The sequence below is a fragment of the Balaenoptera physalus genome (assembly GCF_965194825.1).
Source record: "Balaenoptera physalus genome assembly, chromosome: 4".
Classification (NCBI taxonomy): domain Eukaryota; kingdom Metazoa; phylum Chordata; class Mammalia; order Artiodactyla; family Balaenopteridae; genus Balaenoptera; species Balaenoptera physalus.
This window is the reverse complement of record NC_138891.1, coordinates 13,943,643-13,966,648: the sequence shown is the minus strand read 5'-3', so window position 1 is coordinate 13,966,648 and position 23,006 is coordinate 13,943,643. Positions and strand designations below refer to the sequence as shown.

At 33.6% G+C, this 23,006-nt stretch overlaps 1 protein-coding gene and 1 pseudogene across 11 annotated transcripts in view; one reads left to right on the top strand and one right to left on the bottom strand.

Moving 5' to 3' along the window:
• LOC309659503 (ras-related protein Rap-1b pseudogene) overlaps window positions 1-23,006 on the top strand; it is a 377,624-nt pseudogene that overhangs the window by 145,366 nt on the left and 209,252 nt on the right. The gene's annotated exons all lie outside the window — the stretch shown is intronic.
• The window catches only part of DNAJC13 (DnaJ heat shock protein family (Hsp40) member C13), a 122,025-nt gene that overhangs the window by 46,709 nt on the left and 52,310 nt on the right, over window positions 1-23,006 (bottom strand). For 9 of the 10 annotated variants that reach the window (XR_014262823.1, XR_014262824.1, XR_014262825.1 and 6 more), the window contains 14 exons: window positions 21,400-21,521; window positions 19,004-19,079; window positions 18,644-18,739; window positions 17,748-17,891; window positions 15,083-15,097; window positions 14,427-14,509; window positions 12,301-12,454; window positions 9,434-9,537; window positions 9,188-9,347; window positions 7,857-7,919; window positions 6,646-6,747; window positions 5,067-5,171; window positions 3,227-3,429; window positions 2,049-2,133 (listed from right to left, as the gene is read on the bottom strand). Coding sequence is in view for 7 of the 10 variants with exons in the window: in XM_082459197.1 (XP_082315323.1) it covers window positions 2,049-2,133; window positions 3,227-3,429; window positions 5,067-5,171; window positions 6,646-6,747; window positions 7,857-7,919; window positions 9,188-9,347; window positions 9,434-9,537; window positions 12,301-12,454; window positions 14,427-14,509; window positions 15,083-15,097; window positions 17,748-17,891; window positions 18,644-18,739; window positions 19,004-19,079; window positions 21,400-21,521 (1,512 nt within the window). In the remaining 3 variants the exon portion in view is untranslated. The remainder of the gene's footprint in view (window positions 1-2,048; window positions 2,134-3,226; window positions 3,430-5,066; window positions 5,172-6,645; window positions 6,748-7,856; window positions 7,920-9,187; window positions 9,348-9,433; window positions 9,538-12,300; window positions 12,455-14,426; window positions 14,510-15,082; window positions 15,098-17,747; window positions 17,892-18,643; window positions 18,740-19,003; window positions 19,080-21,399; window positions 21,522-23,006) is intronic. The other variant, XM_082459198.1, reaches the window with a different exon arrangement.

Sequence of the window (23,006 nt, the reverse complement as noted above, 5' to 3'; positions counted from 1 at the left end):
GGAATGAATCTGGGCTAATAAAAAAAAAGCATACAGTATTGCTATGACTAAACATCTGATAAGATAAAACTTATTAAATTTCTTTAATAAAAGTGGCATTTCAATTTCCTATAAACACTTACTTCTGAAGAATTCCCAATTTGGAGTCAAATGCTACCAGTAAAAAATTACAATAACAAGAATAAGTACTAGCTCAGATTAGGGGTCAAAGTTCTAGATTCAGTGTATGAGACTGAATAGCCATATGTCTTTAAGTAAGTAATTTAAATTTCTCTGTTTTTGGTGTCTTACCTATTCAACAAGGTATTTAGATTATACATAGTAAAACACTACTATGATAAACTTTACAAAAGAAAAACTGAGATATGATACCACAGGATTTTCCCTAGCGTTAATGGTGTTTGTGTTTAAGACTTGACATCACTCTAACAAAAATATGGGAATTCACAGCCTAAAACAGCTGAAATTGTGACTATATCAGAAAACCAAGGACATTCATTCACTGTATCTTAGACGACTCCAAAAATTCTGGAGCTGTATCAGATGGTAAAACTGGTGATTGCTCTTACAGTCAAATGATGTACAGAAATCTGTACCAAGCAATGTAGATAGATAATGTTCCTAAAAACCGCTACAACTGCCTAACTGTGCTTAGCAAGAATAAGGCCTCCCAGAATATAGAAAATTAAGTGAAAACAAAAACAGCTTCTAAGAAATGTTTTTTTGAACTCAGTACAAAAAAATTTGGGAGGCATATACTACTGTTAAAAGCAGGTAGGTTTATCAATAAATTTCTTCAATCATCCTACTTGTTCAGTTACTATTAAAAATTTTTGTTAATTAAAATAGATCTTCCCCTCAAAGTTTCATGTTACACTGACCACATCTCTTAAAATCTGTTTTTCAGTCAATCCTCCTTGGCCTGAAATTCAACCTTGCTTGCATTTACTTCTTTCCTTTCAGTTTCATAAGTCTTGGGAAAATGTTTGGAGAGATAGATTTTCTAGGCATGGTCCTTTCTCTACAGGAGAGAGGCCGGGATAGAAAACAAATCCCTCTCCTTGTACCACCTCACATATGCAGCTGCAAACACACATAGGCCAGGGTGGTAGTGGCTTTCATTTAAGCCTCTGAAAAGAAATGCCCACAACAGAAAAGCACACAAATGTTGAAACGCAGGTATGCTTAAGTAACAGAAGCTGGGGAAAATTCTTTTAAAAGTTGATAAGGCACTGTCATATTCAGAAGCCTTTTTCATTAACAGTGACTTTCACTATTGGTGAATATAAAAATATACTGAGTAACTCTCCTCTCCCTTTTCACACCAATGTACAACTGAGAGATACAAATGGCACAAGTTACTGACATATTTTAAAGCCCCACCATGTGTGGTTAATATAAAAAAATTAGATTTGACAGAATAATCTATAGACAGGAGAGAAACAGTGACCTGACATCTCTGCAACCTGACTTAGGGCTCATCTGGAGTTTAAGTAGCTTAATTCCCAAAGAGCAGAATAACAATAAGAAAGAAAGAAAAGATACTTAGTATATCCTACATAATTTCAACTCAATGCTTTGGATTAGTTGTTACCCATGAAAACACATAACTGAGAAGACTCAAATACTCTGAGGCAAGCTGACAAGACTGCTGTAACTATTTCTTATGATATAACCCATCATGTCCACATCTGTGGGATGCTGGTGTGCTTCCCAGTACCCCTAACAACATCAACATGCACCACAAACTTGAGTATGTCACCTTTCAATTATTACAATGTTGTAATTTTTAAGAACAGATAATAAATAAAACCTTTTGAGAATAATTCTGGAGCCTGGAAGCCTCCCATATCTAGGCTCTTGGATACACAACCTTCCACAGTATATTCAGAATATCAACTCAGGAGTAAGTGAGGTAAGTATAATTCAGGCTTTTTGAAAATGGAACAGACTACAATAAGACAAAGACTGGGGCTCACAATAAAGTTAAATAAGGGAAAATGATTCTTAAAATATTGTTCCTAGTTTATAACATAAAAGTAACTTACCTGAATAATGTGAGGAAGGCAAGCATTGTCTGACAGCAGCCTTTTCACTCTAGGTAAAGGTCGAATGATGGCATTATCTTGATCCCTAGAAAAACATTTTTTTATGGTCAACATTTAATATATTTATTAAAATTTGTATGTTCAGAGCATATGACATTCTACTAGGCATGAAGCATGTTACCTTACATTTTTGTTAATGAAGACTAAGCTCTCATACAGCTGGGAACATGATTAGGTATTTTGGTTTAAATCTATTTGTCTGCTTAATATGACTTCATTTCCTTCCATAAGATTTCCTTGAAAAACAGTACCCTAGAACAGCCAGAGACTCTTATTTATTATTTAAACTTGGTGTTTTCCAACACACTGTCAGTGGATTTCCCCCCAAAGGGCATATCAAGCTTTTTCAATAAATGTAAACCTTAATTTAACTACTCTCAGTATTTTCCAAATGTAGCCTCAATTTTAGTGCTACATTACTTCTAAATACTAATTGTATGGTTTTAAGCCTGATCTGAATTTTAAAGAGAACTGGAACTATAAAAGCCTCGAATGCTATAAAATTAACAATTACTCATTAAATTCCATCACAAAGTATCTTTACTATAGTAATAAAACAAGATGATATATATGCAAATTTTGACTGAAAAGTTTGAAAGACTGAAAAGTTCCATGCAAGGGTTATAATTATGACTATCATTGGATAACAAAGTCTCACCTTCACTAGTCAAGCGGGGCAAGATGTGGGCCTAGACTCATGTTCTTAAACCAGGAGAGGCTAACCTGACAGATCAGGAGCAGGCACTAGGTACTCACCACTGGTCTATGAACTACAGACTGTTCATTTCAAAACTTTCATACCTGATTCAATGAATATGACAATTGTTACTGTTGCTAGAGAGCTGCTAGTAAGCCTCAGCTTTGTAACATTATTTGAAGTTTCCCAGAGAAAGTTGCTTTTTAGCTTACTTTATCAATAAAATTTGCAAATTATTTCTTTATATCTTGTTTCAAAAAGCTCCAAAATCCAAAGCAGCATTCCCCCAAAGCCACAAATAGAAAACCTTTGCTCTAAGTCACTAGAACAATCCCATGCCTTAGCAAGCACCCATACAAATGGGGAGAACAAGATGTTTTAGAGTCCTTGTTAACTACGGAAATGTTCAATTACATTTTACCTGCTTGGAAAATATCCACACATTGTGATCAACATGTTCAATATAAGGGTAGCAAGGTCAGTTTCATTTAGTACAGCCTGTCCACTGGCTAACAGACACCACTTAAGCTGGGGTATTGCCTGAAGTGGTCGCCATCCATCCATGCCTTGAGCCCAGCATCTGGTTTTTGCATTTAACATTCCTTTGGTCCACAATTCTTGCATCTAAATGAATGGAAGGCATCATTATTACAAGCAGACCAAACAAAATGAAAAGGTTTGCTAATGTTTTCTATTTTACAGAAAATACAAACTGAACTATGAAATACACATGCAAATTCACTATTAGAAAACAACAGACTTCTGTTGACAGGCCTTCAGAAACTCAAATTTGGCTGCTAATATTAGAAAATAACCATTTAGTTGGTCAAACTGCAGAGCATAAGGAACACTGGAAAGAATAAACACCATAGGCAGAGTATAAAGTAACCAAATTATATATAAGCGGAAGGCTGGTCTTCTATAAAACTATCTTTGACTAAATTCGGACTGAGCCTGGGAAGCCAAGAATTGGAAGCCAAGTTGGCAGGACCAAACATCACCAGATGTTAATTAATTAAGATGGAAATTGCCCTTGGACTGTATAGGCAATTTTCAATGAATTTAAGACTGTACATTAAAACTTACCTGTTCATACCATAAAGAAGTATTATAGGTTAACATAATTATTATACCAAAGTCATTAAAAACCTGAGCTCTACTTCTATAACTTTTATTTTATTTTTAATTTTTTAAATCAATTATTTTTTAATTGAAGTATAGTTGTTTATAATGCATTAATTTCTGCTATACAGCAAAGTGATTCAGTCATACATATATACATTCTTTTTATATTCTTTTCCATTACGGTTTATCCCAGAACACTGAATATAGTTCCCTGTGCTATATAGTAGGACCTTGTTTATCCAGTCTACATATACTAGTTTGCATCTGATAACCCCAAACTCCCACTCCATCCCTCCCCCCACTCCCCCTCCCCCTTGGCAACTACAAGTCTGTTCTATATGCCTGTGAATCTGTTTCTGTTTCATAGATAAGTTCATTTATATCATATTTTAGAGTCCACATATACGGTATCTTTCTCTTTCTGACTTACTTCACTTAGTATGATAATCTCTAGTTGCATCCATGTTGCCGCAAATGGCATTATTTTGTTTTTTTATGGCTGAGTAATATTCCATTGTATATATGTACCACATCTTCTTTATCCATTCATCTGTTGGTGGACATTTAGGTTGTTTCCATGTCTTGGCTATTGTGAATAGTGCTGCTATAAACATAGGGGTGCACATATCTAACTGAATTATAGTTTTGTCTAGATATATACCCAGGAGTGGGATTGCTGGATCATATGGCAACTCTGTTTTTAGTTTTTTGAGGAACCTCCACACTGTTTTCCACAGTGGCTGTACCAGCTTACATTCCCACCAACAGTGTAGGAGTGTTCGCTTTTCTCCACACCCTTTCTAGCAAATGTTATTTGTAGACTTTTTAATGATGGCCATTCTGACTGGTATGAGGTGGTATCTCATTGCAGTTTTGATTTGTATTTCTCTAATAATTAGCAATGTCATAACAACAGCTTTTAAACAGTAAGATTTGAAGACATGATTTTGTGTGTGTGTGTGTCTAGAAATACAAGTCATCTAGTCCTTTATGTGGAAATAGAATGGCAGAGTCCCTGGAGCTGATGACAGTAAATCAAATCATAGATTTAAAATATTCCACGTCTCTATATGTGCTATCAGGAGGACATAAAAAATGGCTAAGACTTCCATGAAAAGTTTCTCCAAAACACATACCTCATGAAATCCATATGGGCCACTCCTTTCTTTGTCTGCATTGCCAAAGTACCATTCCTTTTCACTCTCTCTTTTCATATCTGGAGCAGCTTCGATTACATTGCTCTAAGTTTTAAAAAGATTTAGTTATTTTTCAAGGCAGAAATCTAAGGGGGCAGATGTCATAAAAAGTTACACAGTACTAATTTCTTGAGTTTATATTTCTTTAGAAATCCATCTAAAATTTTAAGTGACCCGATTTTAAGAGTTAAGGATTAGATGCCTAACCTAATAGTCCAAAAATGCTACTTCCTTATTATGCATTTGAGGTAAACAGTTTCCTAAATTCACTTGGCAATCTAAGCTAAACTCAAAGACATCTGTATTCCAGATGGTCATTAATAAATTCTCAGGACACTAAAATTTTAGTAGCAAAGAATACTGCAAATAGCTATATAATCAAACATATACCATTAACCAAAACCACAATGCTCAAAAATATTAAAGTTCTTTTGAAAGAAAAAAACTCACTCCAACTAAAAGTTTCAATAAATACCTGAGATCAAAGAGTTAAAATGCTAACAGGAAAGTTTTTAGTGGTTTTAAACACTTACTTTCAATTTACTACCCTCATGACAGATAATTCTTATAATTTCATATATCAATGTTTATAAGAATCTAGGATAGAATTTTTATGTACTTAGTATATTTTATTAAAACATGATTTTAAATACCCTCATTACCATCAGCTTTCAGTTAGATTCATATAGAGAGGTATAGGAAAGTGGTTAAGAGCATAGACTTCCGAGTTCTAACTCTGGCTCTGTCCTTTATTAGGTGACCCTGGACAACATACTTAGTCTCTCTGTTCCTCACTTTCTTCATCTGTAAAATGGGAGGGCTGTTGTGGGGTTTAAAGAGTTAATATATTATGTGTACCAGAACAGTACCTGGTACACTATAATATGGTACAAGCATTATGATTACTATTATTTGTACCTGATAATAGAAAACACCATGTCCTAATATTCAAATAGCACTTTTGTACACAATTCTGCCAAAATATGACACATCTCCTCAAACAAGGAGATTAAACAAAAATTTAACATTAACACCAAAAATATCACCAATGAGCCAAGTATAGATCCCTTCTATAAGTTAGGTATCAGAAGAGGCCTTTAGGTAGAGACCTGCAGCTCTGTCCTCTTACTGGCTGGTTTCAATAAGGCCCCCAGATTCCTCAAGGCAAAGTATACTCTCAGTGGATGTCAATGCTGAATGTTCTAGTTACATAACTGATGGATTCAGTTTAAATCCTAAAGGATACATTGCCTCAAAATAAGCCACATTAGAGATGCAGTTACTTTAAAAGACAAAAGAGACATCAGAAAAATAAAACTGGATCATCATTGTCCATTTTGGTTATTTCACTTTTTGTGTGTGTGACTTAATCTCCCAGGCATTAGTACTATAATAATTATTAGAGAAGTAGATTCATGGCCAGACATCCTGACATATTTTCAGATTTGTATGATTCTTTTGATCCTAAATTTGTACTCAAAGAATGTTAAACTTATAAAATCTACATAAGCATACATACTTGCAGTGGTACTGTAGCTCGGCTTACGTGGAGATGTGCAAGGGTAAGCAAGTCCACAAGGATTCTAATTCCATTTGAATCCATGAGGTCCTTAACATTTTTCTGGAAGACAGAAACATGTTTACATAATTTAAAATCTTTCTCTCCAATAGATATTACTACCTAAAAAGGCTCTCCAAGAAAAGAATATTTGGAATCTCTTTGGAAAAACTGGCACATAACTGGCATTACTCAGTATTTCCAGGATTTTGTGTTCAAGGAAGCATAAATTTAGATAAAAATTAAAAAGGCAAAAATATATTACAGAGAGATCATACAAATAATTTTTACTTGGGCTTCCCTGGTGGTGCAGTGGTTAAGAATCTGCCTGCCAATGCAGGGGATATGGGTTCAAGCCCTGCTCTGGGAAGATCCCACATGCTGCAGAGCAACTAAGCCCATGCGCCACAACTACTGAGCCTGCGCTCTAGAGCCCGTGAGCCACAGCTATTGACCCCACGTGCCACAACTACTGAAGCCTGCACGCCTAGAGCCCATGCTCCGCAACAAGAGAAGCCACCACAATGAGAAGCCTGCGCACTGCAACGAAGAGTAGCCCCCGCTCGCCACAACTAGAGAAAGCCCATGCACAGCAATGAAGACCCAATGCAGCTGAAAATTAATTAATTAAAAAAGAATAAAAAGAATTTTTACTTAAATATATTCTGAGCAAAACAAAATAAAATAAAAATAAACAAATTAAAGCCTGGCAGGAATAACACCCAGGATAAACTCTCTGGTTCTACAATTATCCTGCATTTTTCCAATGTCTTTTTGTTAATAAATATTCTGTACTCAGAAACAGAATCCAGTACATTAAAAAACTTTTTAAAGTTCCAGTTTGTTTTTGTAAGCAAGATAAAAACTGGTAATTTCTTAGAAGTTTGGAAGAGATTATAATTTAAATTAAATTTTCCTAGGACTTACTCATTTTATTTCATTTAAAAACATCTGCATTATTTACTAAAAGTGAGAATAAAATTAAGCAAGTTAGTGTTGGTTTCAAAAATGAATATTTGCCAAAAACTTTTCCCTTCAAGAGTTGAGAGCAAAAGGAGAAGATAAGACAAGAACCATGTCTTGATAATTAAGTCAAACTGTAATCATTTATCTTTGTTACATACATGTGACTTAACTTGGAAATAATAGCATATTTATGCAAAATACTGTACCTTATTAAGGATCAACTTGTTAAGGAAGAGGATCAACCTATCTCGTTCAAGTTTATCTGTGCACTATTGAAATAAGTTAGAATTTAGTCAGAAGTAAGTAGAAACAGAAATTAAGACATTACCATCACTGGACACAATCAACCAACAGCCAAAAAGAAATAAAGTCATCTTGTAAACAAAAATCAGAGAAAACTGTCAATTATTGCAATTCCTCAATGTTTTACATTCTCTGCAATTTTATAAACCTTATCTAATTTCCCTAGAAAGGCAGATATTTTAAGTCACAAACAGATTAATACATAGCTTTAAGAATGTACATAAAAATTGAAGTAAATGAAAGAATTGACCCAAATGATACTCCCAAGTTAAGTAAAAATTCTAAAGAATTGATAAGTGATGTTTCACATAAATCACATCATCATGAACACGAGAAGGAAAAAATGTTAACTGCCTAAAATACAAATGCTATGCCACAAGTACTCAGTTCACTGGAGTAAGAGTGAATTAGAATTCAATAGTGAAATCTGGTGTAACAGCAAAAAATAAGGGTTTTCATCTGGTTATTTCCTGGGTGTGTTTTGTAAACTTATTCAGAACCAGTTTTCTAATCCACAAAGCATGACTGACAGTTAAGGCAATTACAGCAAGCACTGATGACCATTTTAAAAATTGGTGAGATGATTCTGTCAGTTCACTGAAATTTAAATTGTTAAATGTACGAGGAATGTAAACACAAATGAAAGAATAAAGTGTATACAGGTAAGTAACACTCAAATTTGAGCTGCATAATGGATGAATTGATCAGTTTGTTCTTCTCCCACCTTGCTGAAATGTTAAATGACAAACTTTATTAAATTTAAAAAAACCCAAACCCCCCCCCCAAAACTGTGCTAACTCAAGGTTCCCTTTCTTTATCATTGTAGTTCTAAAAAGTTTTATTTTCACACTTTCAAGTTTAGTGTGCTAACATCATTTAAGATTTTTCCAAAATGTCCATTCCAAAAGAACATTCAACTCTAAAAGTCACTATTTCTTTTACACACCTGTCCAGCTCATCCATACTTAAATTAAAGATTGGCAAATAGGTCGCTAAAGATGTTCAAAAGCAGCAACTGAAAAAAATAAACCAACATGGACAAACGCTAACCCATCAGTCATTTTCCTGTTCATCTAACTTTTATTTAAAGAAGTATAATGTAAATTACAGAAAAACTCATGTAGAAAGTTATGGCAGCAACGTGATCAAATAGAACTTAAATTTAGCTTTGAAAATTTAACATATACTCCAATGACACTATCAAATAGCAGTTACTTTTTAATGATATCCTTACCCTCTCTAACATTCCAATGATATATCTTGTATCTGTAAAAGGTCCTATTTCTTCATGACATCTGCCATAAACAATAGCAAGGGCTTGTAAACATAAACACTTCATGTTTACTTTTGGGGTGAGCAGGAAACGATGATAAAGCTCATTGAAAAATTCATATCTAGATTAAAAAAAAAGTTCACAATAGAATTAGCCATGAAACTAACAGTAAAAACAAACATAACAAGATATAGAAGAGTAGCTTACGATCTCTTAATTGATCCACTGTCTTCATTCTCATCTTCCTCCAATAGTAATCTCAGGTAATAATCTCCTATTTTGATTTCCTCTGCCAAGCACTCATATTTAACCTTTATTAATAAAAGCAAATTACATTATTTTAGTTTACAATACTTGTTTTTGGCAATTTTCACATAATCACTTCTTAAATTCTTTCTGTTCAGAGTTTTTTTCTTTTCTTGATGAGACAGCCTTTAACAAAAAAATTTGTCATTTCTTAAAATATCTGGTAATTCATTAGTTAAATGTCGAGAGTCAGAATTACACACTAATTTTATGAATGTAAAATTTGCTGATAAATACTGTCACAAGACTATATGGTGTCCATGAAGACTTAAGGGAAGAAAACACTAAAAACACCATTAAAGGATAATGCGCTTCCTCCCCTTCTCGGCTGGCTACAATCAAGCAAGAAGTAAATGATCCCACACTACACACAGTTTGCCAAACTCACACAAGGCACTTCAGGTCTTCCCTGATCTCCCAACACATCAACTACATTTTATGGTACATTTTTATACAGTATTCATTCTCTCTATGTACAATTGCTCCAGGTTACACACTGGAAGTGATATGTGAGGAGTAGCCCCTGATTGGGAACTGGGGTTTGTCTCAAGCAAAGATTTGCAAGCAGCTGTAAAAAGGAATTTCTTGACTAGATTATCAAAACTCTTTTTCCAAAGCCTAATACAGCTGTTTTCTAAAAATATAAACTATACAAAATCAAATATATATGTATATCCATTTCAGTTTTTTCCTGTAAGTTCTGAGTTTTAACTTGTTCAACTCCATTTATTAAGAATATAAGGTATGTGCCATGCACTGTTCTAGTCATCAGGGATATAGCATTAAGCAAACATAAGAAGTTCTGTCCTTACAGAAGTAGCAGATAAAAAAGTAAAATATATATGATAGTTGGGTGACAGTAAGTGCTATGGAGTAAAATAAAGCGGGGAGGGGGGGAAGAGAGAGAGAGAAAGAGAGAGAGTGTAAGTGTGTGTGTATGAAGAGGGCTATATTTTTAAACAGGGTGGCCAGGTGTGTGTGTGTGTGTGTGTGTGTGTGTGTGTATGAAGAGGGCTGTATTTTTAAACAGGGTGGCCAGGTGTGTGTGTGTGTGTGTGTGTGTGTGTGTGTGTGTGTGTGAAGAGGGCTATACAGGGTGGCCAGGTGTGTGTGTGTGTGTGTGTGTGTGTGTGTGTGTGTATGAAAAGGGCTGTATTTTTAAACAGGGTGGCCAGGTGTGTGTGTGTGTGTGTGTGTGTGTGTGTGTGTGTGTGTGTGTGTGTGTGTGTGTGTGTGTGAGTGAAGAGGGCTATATTTTTAAACAGGGTGGCCAGGGAAGGCCCACTCAGATGACAACCTTCAGGAAAAGAACTGAAGGAAATGAGGCTCTCTGTAGAAAAGAGTATTTTAGGCAGAGGGAACATCAAGTAGAAAGACCTTGAATCAAGAACATGAATTTGGTGTTTTCAGGGAAGCCAGTGTGGCCACAGGCAATGGTGCGAATATTAGGAGATGAGATCAAAGAAACAATGGTTGGATTTAGGGGGTACAGATCTTGTCTTGTAAGTTATTTTAAAGACCCAGGCTTTTTACTAAGTGAGTTGGGAAGCAATAAGAGCACCAGAGAGGGCTTGGAGCAGAGAAGTGACAAGATCTACTTACATTATAACAAGATCACACTGCTACTATGTTGATAACAGATAACAGAAAGGCAATGGTGGAAGCAGGGAAACTGCTACAATCCCATAGAGAGAAGAGGGCTGGGTTCTGGGTACATTTTGAAGGTGCACTGAATAGGACTTGCTGACAAACTGAATGCGTGGCATAAGAAAAAAAGATGATGTCAAAGGTTTTGACTAGAAAATAAGGAATAGCCATTATCTAAGATCAGAAAGACTGTAGGTGAAGTAGGTTTGAGGGAAGAACCAGAGCACAGTTTTACAGCTAAGTTCTAGAAGCTTATTAGATATCCAATTTATAGGATAAAAGTATGAAGTCTAGGAAAGAAAGTCTAAGCAGGAGATAAAAATCTTGAAGCCATCAGCAAATAAAAAACATTTAAGCCATGAGAATGGATGAGATCACTGAGGCAATAAATATAAATGAAAAGAAGCCCAAGAACTGGTCCTTCGGGGCCAACCAGCATTTAGCAGTTGGGGCAATAAGGAAAAATGAGCAAAGGGGGAGGAATAGACAGTGAAGGAGAAAATCCCAGAGAATACAGATTCCCAAAACCAAAGTAAAGAAAGTTTTCACAAAGAGGTGGGAATGAGCAAAAACAAATCATTAACATGTTTAAGAAATGCAGTTGGGTTAAACAGCAAAGCCGGCAGGGTCACAAACATGCCCAAATTTACACCTATAATAAAAATTTACACACACACACACAAGATTATCTACCACCAACATGTTTCTTGTTCTTACTTTGTCATGCTTCACATCAGTATTTTAATTAAGCAGCAAAAAAATGGCCACATTCAGAATCAAATTACCACGAAAAGTCTATTAAACAAGCTACGAGAAATAAGAACAGGCTATGTTTCAATAAAGAATTTAAAGGGGAAAAAAAGCAAGGAACAGATCTAGAATGCATAGGATCAAATTTATTGACTCCTACATGATTTTCACATACAAAGCTGAGGTACTAAACAAAATTAATTTTTCATTTGTCTCAGGCAAAGTGAAAGTTTTCCAGTATTTCCTTCATAAAATTATGAGTGAAAGGTAAAGATATATGTCAAACAACTACAAATTAAAAAAAAAGAAAAACTCCAAAAGTAATACATGCTTCAAAAAAAAACTACTATACTACGAAAATTAAAATTTACCTCAAATTCATGGTGGTTCCAGGAGATCACATTAGCACTACCAAGCTCTCTATCAATATTAAATGCTCTCATTTCAGATTCAAGACTATCTCTCAATTCTTCTCGTGTTTTGAAATTCCAAATTAAGTTTGACCTGGCATGGTCCTGACCAAACCTAGATATACATGTAATCAGAAAATAGTGGGAAGCAATAAACAGTTTTAAAAATCTATAAATCTCCCCTACTACAACTTATAATAAGCAACAAAACAGTGGAATTAATAAACTTTAGCAAGCGTAAAGAAAGAAAATAAAATCTACTGTGTAAAGTAAGTATAGTAAAAGGTTAATGGTAGAATTTTAGTCACAGGTATACAGGTGCTCATTGTAAAATTCTTTCACCTTTTCTGTATGTTTAAAAGTTTTCATTATAAAATGCTGGGGGAAAAAATGAAGCCAAACTATAAGACAAATCTGTATGGATTTTAAAACAAGGAACTGATATTTCAATTTTAATATTTATTGCTAATATAAATTCCAGTCAGAAAAGAATTATAAACAGATATCAAATTACTGGTTGGGAAGAAGAATTTCTGGATAATTGAGTATGAAATGTATGGAATGAGCAACATTCTAGATTAGAACCTTACAAACTACCCAAGAAAAAATACTGCTAAACTGTCAAGCTCTGATTGATACTTTCAAAATACCTTCCTTTTATTCATGACATTATTTAACTATTATAATAAATTTGAATTCAAGTCTGAACTGGGGTGGGTGGGCTTTATACCCATTCACTTTCAAACTGCAATCCTCCTAAAGAGTCTGATGCCAGAATTCCAAGGGAATTCTAGGGAGGACAACACAACTGAGGGATTCCAGAGGAAGAAAACCAAGGCATATTCTTAAGGCTGTATTATATACATACTACACATTTAAAGTACTGTGGGAAGTTCCCAAAGCACATATTTTCCCTTATTAACCAAGGTATAATCAATAGGTCAGCTTCCAGACTGAGTATTGTGAGTTATCTCAAAAAAGTTTTTGCAAACTCCCCAAAATGTTCCAAAGTCCTTCTATGTGTGTATTAACTGTGTGTAGGGGGAGGGTGTTGAGGGGGAGGGTGTTGAGGTGGAGGGTGCTGGGGAGGTGGTGGGAGCAGTAGATGGGGAGGAGGGGTTCCAGGGGCTGGAAAAGTATATGAGGTCAGCTAACTTGGATACCCATTTCCCACAAGACTCCTTATGGTTTCATCATCCAACTCTTTAAAGACTCTATTTCCAACAAGGTTGAAAGAAGTTATAATACAGTTATTTCTAAGCCATGATAAAGTGTTTTAAAGTAATCACCTCTAAGTCTTAATAAAATGCTAAAAGTACCTTTGGCTAGTCAGACTACCAACACTCTACAAAAGGTCTTAATTTTATGAAAGCATAACTAATCATACCAATCTTTTTTTTTTTTTAAACATCTTTATTGGAGTATAATTGCTTTACAATGGTGTGTTAGTTTCTGCTTTATAACAAAGTGAATCAGTTATACATATACATATGTTCCCATATCTCTTCCCTTTTGCGTCTCCCTCCCTCCCACCCTCCCTATCCCACCCCTCTAGGTGGTCACAAAGCACCGAGCTGATCTCCCTGTGCTATGTGGCTGCTTCCCACTAGCTAGCTATTTTACGTTTGGTAGTGTATATATGTCCATGCCACTCTCTCACCCTGTCACATCTTACCCCTCCCCCTCCCCATATCCTCAAGTCCATTCTCTAGTAGGTCTGTGTCTTTATTCCCATCTTGCCACTAGGTTCTTCATGACCTTTTTTTTTTTTTCCTTAGATTCCATATATATGTGTTAGCATACTGTATTTGTTTTTCTCTTTCTGACTTACTTCACTCTGTATGACAGACTCTAACTCCATCCACCTCACTACAAATACCTCCATTTCATTTCTTTTTATGGCTGAGTAATATTCCATTGAATCATACCAATCTTAACAGTTATAATTCTTGACCCTGAGAGCATAAAAATACCTGTAGCATAAAGCACTAGATTCAGGCAAAAACAAAAAAACAAAAAAACAACTGTCCAAAAATTAAATTTGGCAATACCAAATTTAATTAATTGGAAAAGAGGCCTAAGTTTACCTATAATAGAAGAGATCCCAGTTTGCTTCTATTTTTATTCTCTGTCTTCTCTTTCGAAGAACTACTGGCTTTTGATTTATATTCTGGAAAAGAAAAAAACTTCATAGTGCTCAATCTGGAGCTACCAAATAAGCTCAGTCAGAATATCATCACTTTGTAAGTGATGAGAAACATTTCCTTCATCAAATTTTGGCAGAGACAAAATTAATGAAACAAAATCTATAAAATATGAATACAAAATATTAGATTATATCACAATATAATACTTTGCCAGCATATATTTCTATAGTGTAGCTGAAATATTTTCCATGTAGCCTAAAGTTATTGTTTCAAATCCAAATTTTGTTAAAGTTTACAGTGATGACTAATAAAATTTGTAACAGTCAAAAACAGGTGACTTATTTTAAACATTTACATGCAGTTAATACAAAAATCATGGCAAACCAATAAACACAAAAGATTATAGGTTATTAAATTGCTACCAAAGCCAAGAGGAGCAAGTATAAATTGAAATAGCTAATGGACAAGAAATAAGTATCTACATTCAGACACATGTGAAGTGAGACTTTAATTTACTAGACAAAGAATATCAAAGACAACTCCACATGCAGGCTGTTTAATGCATTTCACACATGTAGCAGGGACTTAAAACTCACCATATTGTTTCTGTCCTGAATTTAATTGTAAAAAAGGAAAAAAAAATTTTTAAATGAAATAAAAATAAGAGAGTGAGCCTACATCTGCTATGCTATCTCTACTATATAAATTCCACAAGGATGTCACCAGTATAAATCATCTTTAAGACAGAAAAAGGCCCACCTGCTTCTCTGAGGTCTATGACTCAAATTTTAGGCAGTCATAAACCCATTTGAGAATTCAAAGAAAGCTATGGTCCTATTCCAGAGAAAGACACATACATAAGGTTTACAAATGGAGGGGAAGATTTCAAAGATTTCTTGTAAGTCTGTATATGGACTGGAGGTTAAGAATCTTTGCTCTGAGTAAAACGTGTAGATATTTCAGTCATGAAAATTCTAATCCTCAATCTGACAGAAGCAAAAAGTAGAAAGTAGTTATAGATTAAAACATGAAAGTCTGTAACTTCATTAAGGAAGTGGCAAATCATATAAAATAAAGCAAGAAAACAGACTAGCTATCACAGAAAGAAAAAAGGTAAAGTAGTAAATTTTAAAAAGTAAATGCTGTTTGAAATGTAAATCATATTGATTAATTAAGGAAATATTCCCTACAAATTTTAATTCTGTGCACTATCATGAAAACTAATGTTAGGTGACTTGAAGAAAGTATATAAATAGTTCATATTTTTAGTTTTAATGACAAACCCTTCCTTAAAACCTCTAATCAAGTACTACTTTCTTCAATTTCCCCTGCCCTCAGGACAAAAAGCTGGGAGTCTAGAGTTATGAAAATGTAAACACTATACAGAAAAAGGACAACCAGCTCTCCATAAACTAAGCTGACTGATTTAGAGACTTAGGTTAAAAGATCTAACTGGCTAAACAAATCCCTAAACTGAAAATAACATAAATAAGAAAAAAGTAATTTTATACATTAGCCAAAGGTTATTATTAATCCAACAAAGAACATTAGCTACAAATGGAACTGACTCCCTAAACATTCTGATTATATAAGAAATGCAGTTCATTTTAAGACTAAACAGTTAATCTAGACAATGGTTAATTTTCAGACTTTAGCTAAAGCACAGGTTCATTAATTAGATATTCTGGTGTTAATATTTCTACGAATAAAATAGTCACAAAGATTATTCACTGTTTCATAAATTAATGTTGAAAACAGTGTCCTGGCAGAAATAATTGCTCAGCACTTTAGATAACACCTCATGTAAATGAAACCAACAGACTGATAAAACATTATTGATATTAAAAATACATTGTTTTCCCTCTGAATTTTTTATCTTTAAATAACAGATGCTATCCACATTTCTAGCTAAAATAGCTTTGTGTTCAAGTGTATGCTGGATAAATGTTATATAGAAATCTGATGCCAAAAACTTATTTTCAGTATAATTATACCCAACAGCTTGAAACAACTGTTATTTCAGAAATGGGTTTAACTACCTGAAGCCAAAAGCTTGTAATTTTTAACAACTGTGAAAATGATTCATTTCATATCTACAGACTTTCAATTTTCAAATGCTATAGCAATATTATCATGACAAGACATGCACTGTCTTTTAGTATAGGTGCTTTTATTATTGACTTCCTTGTACATCAAAGCAACCCCAAAGGACAGAGAACGGAGGTACTGTTATTCTGATTTTATGAAAGGGGAAAGTGAAATTCTGAAAACCCGTAACTTGCCATATGGGTTGGTAGTAAGTGACAGAACCAGGCTCAGATGTACGTTAACCAATTCAAAGTTCAGTATTCTCTTTACTATCCTAGACCTCTGAAAGCCTGTTTAATGATTCTTAATAGTGCATATGTCACTCATACAAATTAGCATTAATTCATTATGCTCAACGTCTAAAGAACTCAATTTTGGTATCAATTTCAGATAGACACACAAGACAATAATATTTCTGTTCTTTTGCACCTGATGCCTTATGTTTAGATATTCTGGAAATTCATAAGAAACATGTTTGTTTCAGAAAGTTACTTATATTACTTTCCTTGAATAAGAAAATAGCTACCATAAATAAAGAGATGGTTAAAGGGAAAGAATATAAGTGTGGTCAACAAAAACTGAGATCAAGTCAACTTTTACATGAAACCTTAAATCATTCTTAACCACTGCACATTCCATCCTAGATAGAAGGATGAACATTACTGGATAGGTTCTGTAGCACATACTACATGCTGAAAAATGAGACTAAAACTGTTTCAGATCTGATCTTGATTTGAGGAGCTAATAATACTGAAATTTAAGTACATATAGTAAATTTAATTTTAACAATGTGAATCTTATTTTCAAAATACTTGTCTAGCTAGCTCTCAATAAAAAAGCTAAACAAGAAGGGCAACTTTACTTGTATAGCTACAAAACAAAGTTCAGAGAAGGAAAAAGATACATATGAATTCAAAAGTCTGGAAACTGCAAGTTATGGAAGAAACTTATGTAAGAAAGAGTGGAATTTTATATTAACTAACTAAAATCCTAACCACTGACTCATAAAACTATGAATTAAGAAAAATTTATATAAAAATATAATCAGAATTCAGTGACATTTCTTCAGGTGTTCGGTCAAAAGTATCTGTACCATTTCTGTGAACAGCAACAATTGAAGTAACCTAGGATATATGGAAGTGCTAGAAATTTGGAAGAAGACTTTATTTTTACCTCTTTTTGTGCAATGCCCATTCTATCCCTCCAATGCATTAACACAAGATCCACTTTTTCTTTGGCAAATTTTTCAACTTCTTTAGCAGCTTTACCAGCTAGTCTTTGCCACTCTGGAACTTTATTAAATTTTCCATACTGATCCTATAAAATAACGTTGAATTCCATTACAGTCCTATAATTTCAAATTTATTTTAAAAATCTAATTAAAGCCAAGTTGCACTATTTTACATGATTAAATGAATACTGAAAAAAAATAGTGAAAGAACAAGGTGAAAATTTCTACAACAAATTATACATTTTGTCCAAGAAATCTTAAACTTTTCTACCTAGTTTTCAAGATGAATCCTTTTAGAGGGATGGCAAGATATGAGTGGGAGATGGGTGCAGACAGAAGTGAGGTGAAGACAGGAAAAGAATACATATAAGACATTATTATAATAGCATATCTTGAAAGATGTTAAGTAATTTTCTCAAAGATAGCCCAACATTAATAATTAAGATAGCTCTGTAAAGAAAAAAAGCCCTACATAAATTATTTTTTTCAGTGTTGGCCCTTCACCAACATTTATCAATTACATATTATGTGCAAAATATCACCTTATACATTTGAAATTAAAAAAAAAAAAATCCATTCGTGAATGTACCAATATGCTGAGTTAGAGAAAAAAAATACAAGATTATTATTATTCATAAAATTAGACTGTGGTGATAACTGCATAACTGTAATGATTATAGAATTGGACACTAAAAACAGGTTAAAATTTTGGGGATGTAAATTTTACCTCAATAAAGCTGTTAATAATAATATTTAAAAAGAATACTACTATTTAACATGTGTTTCAGAAAAAAGTACTCTTTCATCCCGAAAAGATACTCAGGACAAGCATACTTACCATTGCTATTTTCACATTATCTCTAACATGCATCCGATCAGCATCCTTCTCAGGAACTGGATCTGAGCTGTCCAAGTAAGCCAGCAAGCCTGGTGGCTAAAAACAACAAACAAAAACAAGATATAAAATCCATTTTCAAAACAACTGCACACACACACAAAAAACCTAGCCTTCGAAACCCAAATAAATTAATACTATGATTTAGCTATTAAGCATAGCATTTATTATATGACAGCTCCTTTGATAAGTATCTTTTATATTAAAAACAAACAGATAAACCCTTAACAGTATAAACAACTTATCAATGAAATTTTATTGGGCAAGAATATATACATTTCTCCAGTTATTCAACTGACTTACCAAAATGCGTTTCAACAAGTTTGTCGCAGTTACATTATCAGCAGTCCAGAGTCCCACTAAATGTCTACTCAGCTGTCTGAAAAAAGCAGACGTTGAGAAAGGTTTGCTTCTTTATCTCAGGTAGAACAAAAAGGAATTTTTAAGAACAAAATATAAGAAATAAGACTACAGTAAAAAAAAAAAAAATCATTCTATCTACTCAACACTCTGTAATAACCTATATGGGAAAAGAATCTAAAAAAGAGTGGATATAGGTATATGTATAACTGATTCACTTTGCTGTATACCTGAATCTAACACAACATTGTAAATCAACTATACTCCAATAAAAAGTTTTAAAAATCATTCTGATGTTAAATACTAAAAATTAATATTTTAATTTGGAGAGATGTATGAGATAGTTAATTCAAATACTACTAACGTTTTAGTATTTTCTCCAAACTAAAATGCTTCCTTGATGAACTCACTAATTTTCAATGGACCTGAACATGAAGAAGTAGGTTCTTACCACTTTTAAAGATAGGGAAACAATTAGACTTGATAATATAATTAAGTTTGTATAACAAATCCTGCTATAGTGACCACAGCATTCTGGAATTCTTTGGAATTCTGAACATGAGCAAAAGTCAACTATGTTCTAATATATACTTTTTGACAAGGTCAGAGATAGAAAATATTTTCAGTTTTGGAGTCTGAACAAAGACTTAAAGCACTTTTGAGCTAAAAGCACATTTCGGTTCAAAGTGAAAATCTAAGATCCAAGTTGAATCTATGACTTAGTCATTTATTAATCTTAATCCCTACGATGATATCTGCTACCCAGACTGGAAGCTCCTCACAAACAGGGTATATATTTTATTCACCACAGACCATTCTGTGCTTTGATAAGGATTCAACTGCCATTTGCAATAAGAATGAGCATGAAACCTGTGAGGGGAATAACCAAATAACCATCTACAGGCTTATGTATTTATATATGTTACATTCCCAGAAGAAAAAAGTTCAATAGGAAAACCCAAATTGTGCTTTGTTCTGACACACACAAACACACACACACACAAAACCACTACTAAAACTGTTCACTCTTATGACTATTTGGAAGCTAACATATTGAAGTAATGACACTTGTAATTTCCTTCACTGGCATTTGGTAGGTATCATATCAATGATTCCTAAAAAGGTTTTAATTAGGGATAAGAGAGATAACATTTTATAGCAGCAATTTGCAAAAGATAAAGCAATGCAAATGAAAAGTTGTATTTCTATTATAATTTGACAGCTTTTCAATATTGTGACTGATCACAGTAGGGAACGCAATTGATTATAATAAAAAGGAACACAAAAAGCAAAGGGCTAACATAAAGGGGTTTAATAGAATTAGACATCAAATAGTTTCTAGTGTAACAAAAGATGGTGCTTAGCATTGCTAATAAGGCAGTAGACCAAGGAAATAACCTTCCTTTTATATCTTTTTATCCTTACAAGCAACAAAGAAGACTACTTTTGTGACTAACATTTACAAGTAAGGGATGCAGATAGCTTCTTATAATAGTACAAACAGCAGAAAACTATTGGCAGGGCAGCATACTACAACATCCAATAACCGAACATAGGTGATAAAGAAATGAAATTTATATTTCCATAACAAAGTAAGCCTAAGTCAGCAATTTATGTTATTTCAAAAAGTCAAAAAGAACACGATTAAAACATTTATTATATATATATTTTTAACTAATATGAGTCATGAGTAATAATACGGTATGCTAAGGATATAGGAAAGGATCACATGTCGGAAATTATAAAGAAAATTAAAAGGGCTGGAATTCATACAGCCTGGAGTAAACAGATTTATGTGTTTCCTCATATTTGAAGGATTATTATTAAAAAAAAAAAAGACTTGCCAAAGGGAAAATTGTTTAACTACAAGAGATTTAGGATAGGCTTAGGTTAGGCTGGTTAGATATTAAAGTTTTCTTTATTCTTAGAGTACCTAACTGACCAAAGTTATTTGAAAATTGACTAGGTGGGTCATCTACATGCAAGATGGCCAGGAGGAAATACAAGGAGAAAAACCCTGGGGACATGTGGCTCTAGTTCCATAAACTACTAGGCACTCTTTTCCATGTTCCAGTCCCATGACTATGGGTATAGAGCCTGATAAGCAGAGAGTGGGGGGAAAAAAAGCAGTTTTATTTTTTTTCCTCCCAAGTTATGCAGGGATAGGGACAATGATCATTTGGGTAAAATCCTTCCATAAGGAAAGGAAAAGAACTAGGTGAATCAAAAGAAAATGAAACATTTGTGCAATCCAAAGACTTCTTCTGTTTGTTTTACATAATATCTGAACCCCTTCTCTAAACAGCAAGTTAACTTATAGCAAATTAAATTTAACCTACCTATTTGTAAGCATCCTTTGATCTGAGCTTATTGTGAACATCGCAGTATGCAAATGTCGAGGTAAGGCACCTTCACTTAGGGCAAGCTCCTGCATTTTTGTAGCAATTTCTTTGTCACCTTCCTTTGGAAAAAGGGTAAGATGATCCCTAAAGCAACAATCTACAGCAAGCTATCCTGATTTTGTAAAACTAATTTTACATCTCTAGATAAAATTATTCAGTATACAATATAATAAAAATTAAAAATGCCACTTCAATTATCCAAAAATAACATAGGCGAACAGTAGTACAAGTTACTTAAAAAATATTATTTGCCTTTGGAATGAAGTTTAAATGTTCCCAGATAAATTTATCTTATGAATTAAACTTTGCTTAATATTAAAATTAGGTTCATTCCCTAAGTATATATAATATCAGCCAATGAAAGGGAGAGGTGACTCACAGAAATCAGCCAATTCCTACCAAAGGCATCTGCAAACCTGGTTTGCTTTTGTTATTAAAGATATATTCATTTTCATGATGAATACAATTCTTTATCTTTTTTAAAGAATGATGTGATGTTGAGGTAGTTCTTTCTATTCTGATGTCACTCTGCTTATTTAGACTCACTTTGACAAAAGGGTAGGACAGATAGAACTATTAATCAAAGGTAATCATAGAATTATGAATAGCAAGCAGTGTGATATTTAAGACAACCTGTCGAAAAGTAAAAATGCTCACGTTATTGAAAAAAGTACAAGTAAATAGACTAACTGAATATGCAGTAAGTATACAAATATACACACAGTATGAATATGTACATATATCATTTTGACACAAATGAACATGTAGTATGTATATAAAATATATATAGTATGTATATGTACATATATAATTTTGAATATGGTCTAAGAGGAAATTTACCAAAATACTAATAGCAGTTGTCTCTGGATGGTAAAAATATAGGTGATTTATTTCTTTGTTTTTTTTCTGAACAACCCAATGTTTCTTAAAAGATCATATACTGCTTTTGCAATCAGAAAACAATAATTTAAGATACTTGCCAGGATTTCAGTGTAAATAAATAGAGCCTTCCTTACACAGACATTGGCTGTAGTCACTGGCTACGAATCTGATACGTGTGGCTTGCACTGAAGTCAAAGTTGGCTTTTTGGTTATACCTGCCACTCATTAAATATTTCTGAATGAATGGCAATATATTAGTGGATCAAGGTCAGGAAGATACTTTTGTATGGTCTCACGGTCCTAACTGTCCCTGGTTACTTCAAGCTCTGTACGTGAGAGATGTGGTACTTACTTTGGAAGCTAATATTGAGCATAGAACCCATTAGCTGGAGGGGGAAAATTAGCCTTTAGCTGCATGTATACACTAAAAATGCAAATAAACTTTGATGTTCCAATCAATCTAATGTCTATATATAATTTTTTTAATAGCTGCTTAAGAGTATACTAATTCTGTGCTTATTATTTAGCTACTTGTTAGATTTATGAGCTATAATGGCAGAATTTCTTGATGAAAGGAGCAAACACTCTTACATTTTAACCAAATTATTACTATGACAACGAAAGAATACAAGAATTCAAAAGTCATTAGACTGATATTGTAA